Here is a 14595-nt window from a genome sequence, read left to right as displayed (position 1 = left end):
GGGCATTCATGCTAACGGAAGTAATCGATTAGGAAATTCCCAGATTGTCTAACAAAGCTAGGCGTTTATATACGCTAAGCTCTTGTACAGACACTAAATACTATAGCTTTAGTTATCAAGGTTTCTAAACCTAGGTTTTCAGGCCCAATTGGTCACCTATGCTTGCCAAGTGTTGTTCGAAATGAAGTTTTTTAGTTATACACGTTAATCTCTTGTACAGACACTAAAATCAATGTTTCTTAAACTAGGGTTTGACTCAAAATTGTATTACCTATACTTACTAATACCCTTTTTGCATGGTCACTTTTATGCGCGTAAGTACTCGCATATTTACTTGCAAAAGCAAAGTTAAAACGCATAACGTTATAAGCGTGTTATCTGCTGTAGAAGGTTGGTTGTTACTCGCATTATGCGAGTAATGAAAAGTTTGTTGGAATTACAGTTTCACTTTTAGAAGCTTAATCTTTTTCGGGTATTATTTTTTTTAGTTCGTAATAGCACTATAAAGTATAGGAACTTTTTTTAATTAGATTTAACAATATTACGCTAAACTAGGTTGATACGCGCATAAACCAATGACCATGCAAAATAACGCGGTTAGCGAGATATCATATTACGAGTTAATGCGAATTGCTATTCGCATTAACTTTTTACCATGCAAAAGGGTATAAGTGTTGTGTGAAGTTTCTAGACTATTTTAATATGGAGTCGCGTTGCAAAAAGTTTAAAAGACAAGGACACAGAGTAGCAACATATAAAACTCAAATGGTGGTTAAGACATCAGCATCTCAACACTTATACAGGATTTCATAAGGATTCCACCATAAACAAAAACATATGTATTGTAGAAACCATTCCATCCAGTTTACTTCCTATCACGTTTCCATGCTATCTTTATTAACAGTTTTATCTTGTTTGCTATCCAAGTATTTCTGGTATTGTAGTTTTGATCGTTTGAATTCTCGTATCTTGTTGCGAACTTGTTTTGGGGTAAGTTGGTAAGCATTTCTGCTGTCTCGTGCCATGGCCTGGAAAGTAAGAACACTTATGTTAAGTTTATGTTATCTATACATTGGCATAGGTTGATAGGTATTTCTATTTTCTATACTATCTATATATTGTCATAGGCCCCATAGGGAATGTGTATGAATCTACCATGTATGAAGTGCTTATTCTGAGCAAAAAAAAACAAGCATGTTAAATAGCCTTGGGGACATATATATTATATTTTGCAAAAAAACTTATATTTATGGTAGTAATTTTTCAGATGGTTTGCTGTACAACAACAGTCAACAGTATTATTTAATCATCTATAATACAATATCTTATTCCATCTTACCTTATAATCTTCCTTATATTTATCCAACATGTAAGTACAGAAGAAAACATCATCAACTGGAAGTTGAAATTTCTTTTCTCTCTCTCCAAGATCAGCTTCCACTTCCATTTCTGTTAAGATGAAAGAAAAAGCAATAATTTAAAAACTTAAACCCATTTCATGTCAATGTTCAAGGTTTTTGCCATTACGTTTCAAAGACTTGTACAAGTTACTATCACAGACTTTGTTCTCATCATAAGTTTTAGTATCCTAATATAATGCACACCATTTGTTTTTGCTTTCTAAGTTATAACATAGGTCCTACTCCTATGGTATTGTAAACCATATCAGGCTGCTCCTTTACCTTGTTTTGCACCCAATGTTATGTTTACACATATAATGTCCATTCATACCTTTAACAACATTAGGTTTCTGGATCCCAGGCTTTTTCTTTTCCCTTTCTATGTCTGTAATTAAAGTTGGAAACACCAAGTTTGGCTTTGGGAGTGGCATCACAGCATTTGGATCTACAGCAATTCCCATTTCACTTAAATTCTGTTTCATGCTTTTTGTAGAATCCCAAGACCCCTTGATCTGCTTGCTAAAGTATGGAAAAATGAACAATTTATACTTTATACCAGTTTTAAAAACGTAGAAAATGTCGGAATGATTATACATGTTGCAAAAAGTTCATTTATAAGGGGTAACTTGGTGTGAATTGTTTGTAGTCATTAAAACACGGTCTAGTGCTTTACCATGGGATATGAACTTCAGTTTTTCGTTTCACTTTTTTCCATAATCTTTTCTTGTTCTGTTTGTAATTTAAAGTTTGTCTTCTATGTTTCTTTGCACTCGGCATACTTAAATTTAAACAACTTTCTGCAATGAAACACAACACAATTTATTAAAGCAATTTAGGACACAGAAATACAGTCAAATCTACGCTACAAATTTCACAAATATATCTATGCAATTCGCGCACATAAACATAGACAACACACAAATTAAACAGATGTCACATATTTCTGCGATCCGTCAACATAGAAAACATACAAATTTAACAGATATTTCCGTGTCCCAATTTGAAATTGTGTTGAACTCCAGCAAGATTAGTTTACTGTGGAGGTGCAGCACCTCTTCCTCGTCCATATCCAGCTCCTCGGAAATCGAATCCTCCAGTTCCTGCTCCAGCTTCTGCTTTCTTGTCTCCTGCACCTTGTGGGGCATGACGGTACGATTCCCGGTCGCTCTGGTAGGCAGGGCGAGACTCGACCTTCTGTCGTTGCATCCTGGTGTCTGTGGGACGTGGTTGCCTCTTCAAAGTTGAGGGAACAATCTCTGGGGGAAGGTGAAGGAAATCACGGAGGTATTGAATGCCTTCGTTCGTCAGAATCCAGTAGTAATGGCGCCATGTGAAGTTTTCACGCACGTAACCTCTAGATTTCAAAGATTGGCATGCTTTCATTACATGCAGGTTTGGCACCGACTCGAGCTCTGGGTGTTTGTCCAGAAACGGGTCTTTAATGGCGACTAGAACGCCTTCCTTGAATAGATGCTCATAAATCAGAACTCTGTGCTTTTTTGGCATCAACATTCTGCTGGCTGTAGTATTTTATACAAATACTGAATTAGACAGGCGATCTGTACGAAAACATTCGCAAAAGGAACACGCGTTGCGAAATTGGAGTCACGGTTCGGTGGTTTCGCAAAAGTGATGACCAGCGAAAAGTTTTGTCGAAAATTAATACTAAATGAAGCAATATTCTCTAGATTTAAAGTAAAGTATTATTACCATGTTAGTTTTTTAAATACTTTTCAATAAAACAATAAAAGTAATCACAAAATAATACAAGTTATAAGCTTGAGTTATTATCTTCATTTAATTTATATAATAACCTTGCAGCACTTTTGGCAAATACAATTTTAGCAATATGTTCGTTTCTTATTCATCCGTTTTCTAAACGGGTACGATCGAACGGAGAAAAACGTTAACCACTTACAAGCGTTACAAAATAACTGCAGATTATTATAACTAACTATTTATTCTCCATACGCACACATACATACTACACTACTTAAAGTTTTGCATACACTTAACTTGATATATAGGCATCAATGTACACACATTTTAACTTTTATATGCTCCATTTAGTGGTTTAGCAAACGTTTGTAGAGGAAATCATGCTTTCGTATGTTCGAAAGCGAAGTATAACAGCTATATTAAAGGTAAATCAAGCACCATGTGTGTCCACACAACGCAACAAATCATCTAATACACCAAAGCATGTAAGGATTGGCTGTTCGTCTGGGTTTTGGGGTGATACCACCACTTCTACAGCCCAGCTCGTACAAAATGGCAAAATTGATTTTCTTGTTTCTGACTATTTATCTGAGATTACAATGTCACTTCTTACCGCTGCAAAAAGGAAGTACCCAGAGTTGGGTTATGCTCCTGATTTTGTGTCTACATCAATTGGGCCGCAAATTAAAAGCATAAAAGATAAAGGGGTGCGTGTAGTAAGCAATGCTGGGGGTACAAACCCTCTTGCTTGCGCTGAAGCTCTGAAAGCTGCTGCTGAAAAATCTGGGACAACTCTGGATGTAGCTGTTGTACAAGGAGATGACATGATGCCTCAGCTTAAAGATCTATTAAAATCCGGAAATATCAAAGAAATGGGAAGTGAAAAATTGCTCCCAAACACTGTGATGAGCATGACCGCCTATTTCGGAGCAATCCCCATCCTTCGTGCACTTGATCTTGGAGCAGAAGTTGTTGTGACAGGAAGATGTGTTGATAGTGCTCTTGTGCTTGCACCTCTAATGCATTCATTTGGTTGGAAGGTTGATGATTATGACAAGTTAGTGAGTTCACTTAATTACTTTACTATATCATTATATATATGATAGTTTTGTTCACTAACTTGTTACCATTAGAGCCTTAGACAGTCATACAGTAGAGTTACAGCCGAGTAAGTCTCACTTTTCCACTAGCTATGAATGCAACTCTTCTATTCTCGCCTGGCAGTCATTATAACACGGATGTTCTATTAAAAAGTAACTTACTTTACAGGTTAGCAGCTGGAAGCTTAGCTGGCCATCTCTTGGAGTGTGGAGCTCAATCTACTGGTGGAATATTCACAGATTGGGAAACAGTTGGGGACTGGGATAACATTGGGTTTCCTGTGGCTGAGTGCTATGAAGATGGAGCATTTGTTCTCACCAAACCTGATAACACAGGAGGAATGGTCACACCTTACACAGCTGCTGAACAACTGGTGTATGAGATAGGAGACCCAGCTGCTTATATTTTACCAGACGTTGTGTGTGATTTTCGGAATGTGAAAATGGAACAACAAGCAAAAGATCGGGTTTTAGTGAATGGTGCAAAAGGTTACCAACCTACAGATTCGTTCAAAGTGTGTGCGACGTATTTGGATGGTTTTCGATGCACTGCAGTGTTCAGTGTTGGAGGAAAGCGTGCAATTGCTAAAGGTAACACTGAGTGTTGATTGATATCAATAGAAAGTAATAGATGGCCTGTGACTGCACTAATTACATTACAACTTGGGTGTTAGTTAGGTAATAAATCTCAGGTCTTTGAAAAAATAACCTCACCCAAAAAAATTACTTTCGTAACAAATTTTAACATAGATATAATTACTGCTTCTTAGAAATTGTTTCGTGTTTCAGCTCACCGTACAGCCGACAGCATCTTAAAGCGAATCCGCTGCATTTTCAAAGCTCTCGGCTTTAAAGATTTCAAGCGAGTCCATCTACAAGCTATCGGTAGTGAAAGCTTGTATGGGGATAATGCTCGCAAGTATGGGGTGGATGGGGAAGGTCCCAGAGAAACAGTTATGTGGATAGCTGTAGAACATGATGATAAAAAGGCTCTGGGTGTATTTGCTCAAGAATTAGCAGCAGCTGGAACAGGTATGATGGTAAATGTAGTAAGAATAAAGAGAAGTTAATTAAAATATTTCTCACTTTTAAAGTTGAATGCAATTTTTAAAGATCATTTATATAAATCTAAAACTGCCTTTAGGGGAAATTTGTTTCTTCTACCAACAGATCTTTATCTATAGTTTTATTCATTTATTTACTCTTATAATATTCCTTGTTTTCCAAGCCAGCATCTGTAAAATATCACTTACCAGTTAATTTTTTTTAATGTTTCTGCAGGTATGGCACCTGGTTTAACAGGCATCGTAGGGGGTCGTCCAAAAGCAAGCCCTGTGTTGAAACTTTTCTCTTTCCTTCATCCAAAGTCCCTTGTTCCCGCAACAGTGTCTAAATCTGGGAGTCCAAATGTCCAAGTTGATCATGATGTTCCTAATGATGTGGTGGATCAAAGATCATCAGAAGTCCATGATGAAGATGTCCCATCTGGAGATTGCTCATTTATCCTGGAGGACCTTGCTTACACAAGGAGTGGCGATAAAGGAAACAGCGCTAACATTGGAGTAATAGCACGGCACCCATCTTACGTGCCTTACCTTCGCAAGCATCTAACAGCCGAAGTTGTTTTCCAATACTTTAAACATTTATTCGTTGATTTTGAAGAGATGCCAGTTAAAAGATATGAACTACCTGGTATTAATGGGTTCAACTTTGTCCTCACTAATTCGCTTGGTGGAGGTGGTGTAGCATCTTTACGCACAGACCCACAGGGCAAAGCTTTTGGCCAAATGATTCTTGACCTTGAGCTGAAAAATCTACCCAACTTAAAAGAATCGACACTTAATTAAGTACATATGATGTAATCAAATTTTATTGAAAAATTATGTATTATTTTGTGTTATTGCTGAAAGTTATGCCTTGAAATGTTGGATTGATAAACAATATGCATATTGTATAATTCAGCTTAATATGTTATATTCATTATGTACTTAGACTTGTACTGTACATATGAGTTTTAATTATGTTGGCAAGTTAAATCAGTGCTGTGTATATGACAGTGTAAAATCCTTTATTTTTGTATATCTTTACTATTATACTATTTAATTTGATGTCGGTGCAATTATACAAATACATTCAGAATTTAATTAAATGAGTTAATTGTTAGTTCTCGTCTTGTAGATTTAGGGTCAATTTTAAAGACTTTGGGTAACATGTTAAGTGACCTCTTATATTATAACGATTAATTGTGTAGGTATCTCTTTGGGTACCTTTATCCAAGGCCCCAAAAAACATTTATATAAATACTCCCCAATTCGCCTAGTCATAAACGCGTGTTGGCGCCAACTTGAGGATAGATAAGTACAAAAATTGTAACCGTCAGGTGAGGCTATCGAGCATTACCTACTGTATTGATTAGTGCTGTGATGTGTTGGCTAATACGTCAAATTCATTCATAAAACGTAGTAATTGCTGCCGTGGCTAGTGTAGAAAGGTATTAGGTGTAGGTAGATATCTAAAATATAGTTAACTGTTAAATTTTGATGTCGGAAAGTTATTTTGTAAGCTTTTAAGCATAATAACAACTATGATTATAATAAGACTACCACTTTTTTTTAAGTTTTTGCACTATTTCTTTTAATATTTTCTGATTTTAAACCACTACTTTTATTAAAGCTTACTTTACCTTACTGTGTAATGTATTATGTAATTATGTTACTTTATTCTTGTTTCATTCAATAAAGAAGTTACACCTTTTTTAAAAGATATCTTGTTGATTTTAACCACTATGATTAACCTAACAGTGTAATTTGTAATTTAGTATTTATGTAACTTTATTTCTGTTTCATTTCATACAGAAGTTATAAAGAGTGGTATAATAGTTATAAAGATTCACTAATATAATTGAACATGAGCTTATTTTACCTTACTGTGCTATTTTCATGTAATTGTTTAACTTTATTCATGTAAGTATATATATTTCATTTATTGTTTACCTTTATTTATTTATTTCAATACAGAAGTTAGAACATGGCAGGTGGCAAACAACCTAAGAAACAGTTTGTTCCTTTCTGTGCTGGCATTGCATGTGGAATATTTATCTCAATTATCCTTTTCATTGGTTTTGCCACACCTGCTATACTGAAGAGTTTATGGAAAAGTAGCGTCGCACCTGTGTTGCCTAAGGAGATAAAGTACAATGATCATGGATATCACCCTGGTAACTTAGTTTAAATGAATTTTATGTAACAATGTTTAACTTATTTGTATTGTCAAGGTAATGTTTTTTGTTTATGTACATTGTACGGATACTTTTTGTATTACTTTTATATAAATATAATATACAGAACATTCATGTTTGCAAATAACAGGTAGTTTGAAACATAAAACCAGTTAATTTAAAAGTATAGTTTTAATCCTGAGTGATTATAACTAAATTTGGTAGTTGTACTTAACACTTACTTTACAAATTACAAAACTCATAGATTAGGACTGTATGCATTATGATAACGTGTAATAGTATTTCTGGGTACATATTAACACTTGTAATCCTACCAACCCGTACTAGATTGTGCTATGGGCCTCATAGTGTTTAACACTGCTGAGGGATAAATATTAAATAAGTTACATTTGTTTGTTTTTATATATCTTTGTGTACATATAAACATTGTACTAACCCCAGGACCCCATAATAAACATAAGGATAAATAAATAGGTTAGTAAGTTACACTGATTAGGTATTATATCTTTTTAACATCTAAACATTGTACTTTCCCCACTAACCCCAGGACCCAATAATAAAGATAAACCATAAATAAGTTACATTTATTCATGGATTTTTGTAAACATCCGAACATTGTCCTACTTAGGGCTGTGGAAAAGTTAACGGTTAACCGGTTAACCGAACCTATTCGGTTAACCGCTAGCGAAAAGTTCAAGTCGTTAACCGAACTATGACGTCATAGGGCATAAACGTATATCAATATCTGTCTTATTTACACGAAAGGCACGTGTTCGTTGATTGTTGTTTTGCAATAAGACAGAGTGCGCAGGGACGCTGTTGCTTTGATCGTGCCCTACAACGGCGATTACGCCATCAATCTTGATTGTTAATACCGCAGGCTAACTAGTTTTGCAACATTATATTGGTGTAATACACAACTTAAATGTTTTCCTCAGCCAAGCAGCGTGTTTATTACGAAAAAGCAGGCATTCACACGTGGATTCATTGCATCATAATAGCGATTGTTTGACCTGGCAATTGATTACGACATAATAGCAATTCACACGTTAATAACTGCGTCATAATTGCAATTCACACGTTGATTATTTAGACGGCAGGTGCTTTAAAACAGGTTTGAATATGAATAAGAAAGCATTACTTTAACGTTAAGAACGTTTGCCCGTGTATTGCAAGCATAGTCCATACGTTCGTCGTAAAGTTGCCTTTAAATTCGCGAAAGAAAAGCGATAAACAAGACGCTTTTATTAGGATTACACTTGTATCGGTTAACCGGTTAACCGGTTAAAACTGAACGGTTAACGGTTAAACAAAAATAGGGAAAATCCACAGCCCTAGTCCTACTACTAACCCTACCAAGCCAATAATAAACATGAAGAATAAATAAGTTGCATTAATTACTAGAAATCCAACCATGGGAAGGCAATGTAGTTCCTTCCAGCATCAACTCAACTATTCCTATTGATCTTGAACCTGAGCCTGTTGAAGTGGAGGTATGTAGATTATGATTCAAAAGAAGGGAAGTTTAGACTGTATGCGAATTTTTTTCGTCTAATATTTAAACATCAGAAGTTTGTGCATCTATGTGTGGAACGCCATAAGAGATCGGATTTAGGCCAGAGTTTTCTCATTAGTTAATATTTATATTATATATATATTTAAAAGAAATTGCATCTATATGCCTATATTATAGTTCTACTCCCGTCTCCCATTACTATAACAAAATGTAAAAAAAGCGAATGTTGTGTTAAAATCTAGGGTAAATAAAACAAGTTTCCAAAAAATACAATTTATAATTTCCACTCAGAACCCAGCATGGGAAGTGAATTTGACGCCTGTTCATATTCCTGGTTTTCTTCTTCAAGAATTAAAACTGAAGAAGAAAGTTTTTGTCGGAGTAATCAACCCATCGGTGGTCAATACTCCTAACATTGAACTTATATTGAAAACATGGGCAAAAGGTGAATTACTATACTCGAATAAATATCTCATACTATCCTTATGTGAAAAAAAGAAGTTTAATTGTTACCTATTTTTCCTTTTGTGAGAGGCAGTGTTCAGATCTATGCAGTGTATAGGTACCATTTTTTAAAGACACAGGGAAGGCAGTGATAGTTAAACAAACATTGTTGAGGAATAAGTCTGACTTTAGTTGTAATGTTTAAGTTTACTGATTGATGCAATGCAGATAAATCTTGCCCACCCTGCCACCCCAGGTTTGGTGCCTATGAACAAATGTGTTTTATTTCGTCAAACGTGTTTCTGCTTATCAATGTAACAACCAAAGTTTAAGAACCCTTGCTCTAATGACTTGTGCAGATTTTTAGAAAGTCACTTTATAGTTTTTGTTTATGTATTATGATGTTGAAAGTAAATACTGTTAAACAAGTTCAGTTACATCATAATAGTTATTATGATGTTGTTATGTTATTATGATGTCATAACTGTTATTATGATGTAAACAAATGTTTCTATGGCAGATTGGATGGAGAATGGTGATGGTGACATCACAATATACACTCCGATGGGTGTTGACATCACAAAGACAAAGAAAGCAAATATTTATTATCTTTCGGATGTTCATAACCAATGTAAGTGGCCAAGTATTAGTGGGAGTATTATTATTTTAAGATTGTCTTAATAAGGTATAGTAGGATGGGGGAAATGGGACACCTTTTCATTCTACTTTTTGTCCCATTTGATAGTAAACAAAACGCAGTAAAAGATTTATAAAACTGCATCCTTACGATTCCCACCGACTGTTGTTAATTGTTAATGGATATTAAGCCAATCTGGGTATTTGGTTATTATGTGCTGAGGGTGTCCCATCTTCCCCCATCTTACTAATATATAAAGCTAAAATAATTGGTCTGCTCCATTCTTCGGCTCCTTGAAAATGCAGTTTCAATTTGACTTTTAAATGAATAAGCAGACATATAGATACTCTAAACTTATATATTTTAAATTTATGTAGATTTTTCACGTTAAAATTTAACAACTAAAAAATTTACTATACTATAAATATAGTAGAATTTTTATGTGGTAAACTTCCTTTTTTTACAGTCAGTCTTCAAAATCTCCAAGAAGGAACAATTTCAATGATCTACCAAACATTGGAGGACATATGTAGTCAACATATTGATGCTTATCATCATTTCTTTGTGGTGGGTGGGAACACATATGTTAGTTTGGATAAACTACTTAACTTCACTAAAAGATTGGACGACTCAAGTGTTCTGTGGATTGGTAAGATGTATCGTGTTGTTTTATTGTTTTAATTAGACATTACAAACCATAAACTGTGTCAGTTTTCTGTTTTAAATAAAAGCATAATATATTTAAAAGTTATAGAAATATGTGGATTGATAAGACATGTAACATAATAATGGGATGTTTTACTTAGGATTGAAGAAATCATTTGCTAGGTTTTTTACCGGTTTTCTTGTGAACCTACTGTTTTATTATTTTAATTAGCCACTACAGGTCATGTTTCAACCTGTTTAACTGTATTAACCTGTTTTAAAAGTTAGCATATTACATCTGTTTTGAAGACCAAATACTTGAAAGAAGCCCTATTATGACACCCCATATGATGGGCCTTTAAAAAGACAAACTACTCTAAGTCTCCAACACTACCATATGTAATAGAATATCAAAATGCAATTTTAAAATACCCCTAAAAACTAAAATGTATACTTTTTCTCCTTCCAGGCCACAAGGAAGACACAAAGGACCGTTTTAAGCATTTCATTAATGAGCCTTCATCGTATTGTAGCAGTGGTCCTGGGTTCGTATTATCACGACAAGCACTTCAATTGTTGTGCCCACGATTGCCTTCATGCCAGCGTGACTATGGATCAAACACTGTACCACCTGGATTACAGCTAGCAAGATGCGTGAAGAGGTTTCTAAACACCTCATGTACTTATACTGACAAGGTAACTAATTATATGGAAGTTAAACCTTTTCTATTTCAAAGCGTCTCATAGTTTCACATCAAACTTTCTTTTTTTACATTTATACAAAAAAAGAAAATAAACACCCCATGCACTTATACCGACAAGGTACTACTATTGCAGAGTACCTTAAACTTTATTTATTTACCATGTTCACATGAAGTTACATGGGCTTTTACATAAAAACGTTCTCATATTTCTGTTACAATCATACAGAAGAAAATTTTTAAAAAATGCTAAAAAAAAGTTTTTAAAAAAATAAAAAAAAGAGAAAAAATAAAGAAAATCCTTTGCTCATGCAATTAATCAATTACCCTCCTATTTTAATTCAGGACATCTTCTATAAATCCCCCATCACACCTGATCCTTACTCCACCTCCCACCCATATGATGACAGCATCACTGTTCATCCTGTATTAGATGATGTCACAATGTTTAAACTCCATCATTTCTTCCTTTCACAACAATTGAACGAAACAATCAGGTATTGTGACATTACTAACACTGTACCCTTTATTTTTAAAACAGGTATGAATAGTAGCACCCTGGTTGTCAGGGGTAGTGGACCAACTCTGATCTAAATCTTAGGTCACGCTGTATGATCTTACCCACTTAGCATGGAATAAGGAAAAAATGGGTTGTTTGTTGTAGCACCCTGGTTTTGCAGGCCAACTCTGGCTTAAATTCCACCTTCCATGGTGTGCTACGCTATAGGATTTCAACCACGTAGAAAAATCGTATATTACCAAGCTTTGGTACAGGCATCTGTGCACATACTAAAGATTATACCTCTATAAACTGTCAACACAATTTTCTTATTTAAGTTGAACAATGTTGTTTATGACATCATAGATCGAATGAATATCTGCACAACATAATACAAACCATGGACCGAGTTCTTGTACAAGAAGGTGGAATGTCAGATGATCGACTTATCCTGGGGAGGAATGGGAATGAAAACAAGTAAGAACATAATATATTTTGTATGTTTATATACGTGGATATTATATCACATTTTTTTTTGTAAATTGTACATCGATATGGGATTAAAATTTTAGGATTTGTCAATCACTTGTATTGTGTACTCAAACACCTCATGTACACAGTCAAGTTATAATGTGCAGTAATGGGCCAACTGTTGCCTAATTTAGGGGCTGATGGTATTCCACGCTGTTGGACTTAAACGCTGGTATAATAAAATAATGCTCCCACACCAAAGCAGTTTTTATATTACATTATGCCTGGTGGCTGTTATATATTAGCAACAATATATCAGCAAAACCTGTCATAATACCCATTAATGTTACCTCACAACCAGATATCGTCATGGCGACGTGATCACATGGGACCGAGTTGAACACGGAAAGGGGAAAACCCCTGATGAGATACTGGTAGTCAGTGAAGCAGAACCGAAACGCGAATTATCAAAATCTGATAAAATATCTATGGATAAAGTGAAAGTGGCCGCCATGACTCATTACAAGGTGGGTGTTTCATTTTCTTTTTTTATGATTTGTCTGCATAAACATACAGTGACGAGGACTTTCTGCTCCGCATTTTTCAGTATACGTCACAATCAACAATTTAGATTTGTTTTCACAAAGTTGTAATTCTAACTATATCATCAGTCATTAGTCATTTCAAGTTGTGGGGGTTGTGATTTATTTCATTTTCAGTTCTGTGTTATTGTTTGTTTCCATATGTGCCTAACATGGGTATAACACAGGGCATACAAAAATACCTTAAAAACAATTAGAGCTACCTATAACAATAAGTGAGCAATTTCCTGATTTACAGCCAGTTTTGATAAAAATCGTTTGCTTATAATTTAATATTGAAACGCAGTATATTTCAAAATTGAACCCTGCCAAATAAAACTATTTAAAGAGAATAATTTGTGCAAGTAAGCGTTAACAATGTGGCAAACAATGCATGTCTTCATTTACACAATCTTTATACAAACAGGAGAAACTTGGTGACGCACGAGAAGTGAAAGCTGGCGATATATTTCGTCGTGTTGTACCTGGTGTTGGTTACCAATATATGGTGGATGTTTTAAGTGGGAAGGATGAGGTGGGTTGTTGTGGTATACTTAGTCATATTAGGTCATGCTATGAAGATTTAGGCTAATGGTAGTAAATTGTTTAATTATTGTTTTAGATTTATGATACATTAAAGTTTTTTAACATACCTTCATAGTAATTTGCAGACTCTTGACCTAAATTCATGGTCCATAATTGTTCCTCATATAGAATAAAATGTATCTTTATAGGCCATAGCTCATTCATGACCCTTGTAATCAGTGGGGCAGCCAGAAAAAAAAAATAAGGGGGAATTTTAATCAAAAATTTTTTTTTTAATTTAAAAAAAATATTTTTTGGGGGTTTAAAAGGGGGGGGGTTCACGACCCCTAAAACCCCCTGGCTGCGCCACTGCCTGTTATTCACCATACACCAACCACCCATATGCATCTACAGGTAGCCACTGTATGCTTGGACCAACCTTATGGCAGGATGACTACGATACGAAGCCACACCTCACCTAATGTTAAAGTCAACTTTGTTCTTCCACTGTTAGAAGGTTCACCTTACTTTAAAGATTTCATGCAGATGTTTGAACAGGTGAAGCTGCAATGTAATAATATATTCTATAACTATGGTGTGGATGTATATATCTTGAAACCTTGGCCTTGTGGAATTGATAATTTACGAACTGCCTCAGTGGGGTCTAGATGGTAGCACCTTGGGTGTTGGGGTAATATACCTACATCCCAGATCTCAGGTGTGCCTCACTGAAGACCTCACCCGTATAGAATAGAATCTCTATTATTGAGTGTCTATAAACTGCCTCAGTGGGGTCTAGATGTAGAACCCTGGGTGTCGGGGTAATAGACCTACATCCCAGGTCTCAGGTGTGCCTTACTGAAGACTCACCCTATAGAATACAATCTCTATTATTGAGTGTCTATAAACTGCCTCAGTGGGGTCTAGATGGTAGCACCCTGGGTGTTGGGGTAATATACCTACACCCCAAGTCTCAGGTGTGCCTTACTGAAGACTCACCCTTATGGAATAGAATCTCTATTATTGAGTGTTTATAAACTGCCTCAGTAGGGGTACATACTAGTTTAGTACTTGTATGTGTTGTGATAATTGGGCAATATACTGCTTCAGTGGAATCGA

The 14595-nt window shown here is 35.3% G+C and overlaps 4 protein-coding genes across 4 annotated transcripts in view; 2 read left to right on the top strand and 2 right to left on the bottom strand.

The window, feature by feature from the left end:
- Nucleotides 1-672: 672 nt before the first annotated feature.
- LOC100185291 (nucleolar protein 16) lies at nt 673-2200 on the bottom strand. Its single transcript, XM_002126746.5, has 4 exons — nt 2074-2200; nt 1732-1919; nt 1340-1449; nt 673-1028 (listed from the first exon to the last, which is right to left on the bottom strand). The coding sequence occupies exons 1-4, from the start codon at nt 2175-2177 to the stop codon at nt 876-878; spliced, it is 555 nt and encodes a 184-aa protein (XP_002126782.1). The 5' UTR covers nt 2178-2200; the 3' UTR covers nt 673-875.
- LOC100175151 (40S ribosomal protein S10) lies at nt 2199-2999 on the bottom strand. The gene has a single exon (XM_002126617.5). It carries the CDS (start codon nt 2910-2912, stop codon nt 2433-2435), a length of 480 nt encoding a protein of 159 aa, XP_002126653.1. The 5' UTR covers nt 2913-2999; the 3' UTR covers nt 2199-2432.
- A 32-nt stretch (nt 3000-3031) lies between these two features.
- On the top strand, nt 3032-6368 carry LOC100182932. The gene is made up of 4 exons (XM_002122146.4): nt 3032-4176; nt 4389-4810; nt 5009-5251; nt 5501-6368. The coding sequence occupies exons 1-4, from the start codon at nt 3500-3502 to the stop codon at nt 6064-6066; spliced, it is 1908 nt and encodes a 635-aa protein (XP_002122182.1). The 5' UTR covers nt 3032-3499; the 3' UTR covers nt 6067-6368.
- An 863-nt stretch (nt 6369-7231) lies between these two features.
- The window catches only part of LOC100185337 (chondroitin sulfate synthase 3-like), an 11738-nt gene continuing 4374 nt past the window's right edge, over nt 7232-14595 (top strand). Inside the window, exons 1-11 of the mRNA XM_009863104.3 lie at nt 7232-7436; nt 8862-8950; nt 9265-9418; nt 9938-10048; nt 10521-10703; nt 11169-11395; nt 11746-11897; nt 12266-12376; nt 12732-12897; nt 13379-13486; nt 13891-14034. Coding sequence (XP_009861406.1) covers nt 7247-7436; nt 8862-8950; nt 9265-9418; nt 9938-10048; nt 10521-10703; nt 11169-11395; nt 11746-11897; nt 12266-12376; nt 12732-12897; nt 13379-13486; nt 13891-14034 — 1635 coding nt within the window. The 5' untranslated portion in view covers nt 7232-7246. The remainder of the gene's footprint in view (nt 7437-8861; nt 8951-9264; nt 9419-9937; nt 10049-10520; nt 10704-11168; nt 11396-11745; nt 11898-12265; nt 12377-12731; nt 12898-13378; nt 13487-13890; nt 14035-14595) is intronic.

This window comes from Ciona intestinalis, unplaced genomic scaffold (genome assembly GCF_000224145.3).
Source record: "Ciona intestinalis unplaced genomic scaffold, KH HT000094.2, whole genome shotgun sequence".
NCBI lineage: Eukaryota > Metazoa > Chordata > Ascidiacea > Phlebobranchia > Cionidae > Ciona > Ciona intestinalis.
The sequence above is the reverse complement of the archived record's forward strand: the minus strand, read 5'-3'. Positions and strand labels throughout refer to the sequence as shown.

Excerpts from the sequence above, each read along its gene's own strand:
- LOC100185291 (XM_002126746.5), bottom strand. The coding sequence starts at position 2,177 with ATGCCGAGTGCAAAGAAACATAGAAGACAAACTTTAAATTACAAACAG. Across the intron at positions 1,920-2,073 it reads ACTGAAGTTCATATCCCATG|CAAGCAGATCAAGGGGTCTT; the intron begins GTAAAGCACTAG and ends TCCATACTTTAG. Across the intron at positions 1,450-1,731 it reads GAAACCTAATGTTGTTAAAG|AAATGGAAGTGGAAGCTGAT; the intron begins GTATGAATGGAC and ends TCATCTTAACAG.
- LOC100175151 (XM_002126617.5), bottom strand. The coding sequence starts at position 2,912 with ATGTTGATGCCAAAAAAGCACAGAGTTCTGATTTATGAGCATCTATTC.
- LOC100182932 (XM_002122146.4), top strand. The coding sequence starts at position 3,500 with ATGCTTTCGTATGTTCGAAAGCGAAGTATAACAGCTATATTAAAGGTA. Across the intron at positions 4,177-4,388 it reads AAGGTTGATGATTATGACAA|GTTAGCAGCTGGAAGCTTAG; the intron begins GTTAGTGAGTTC and ends CTTACTTTACAG. Across the intron at positions 5,252-5,500 it reads ATTAGCAGCAGCTGGAACAG|GTATGGCACCTGGTTTAACA; the intron begins GTATGATGGTAA and ends ATGTTTCTGCAG.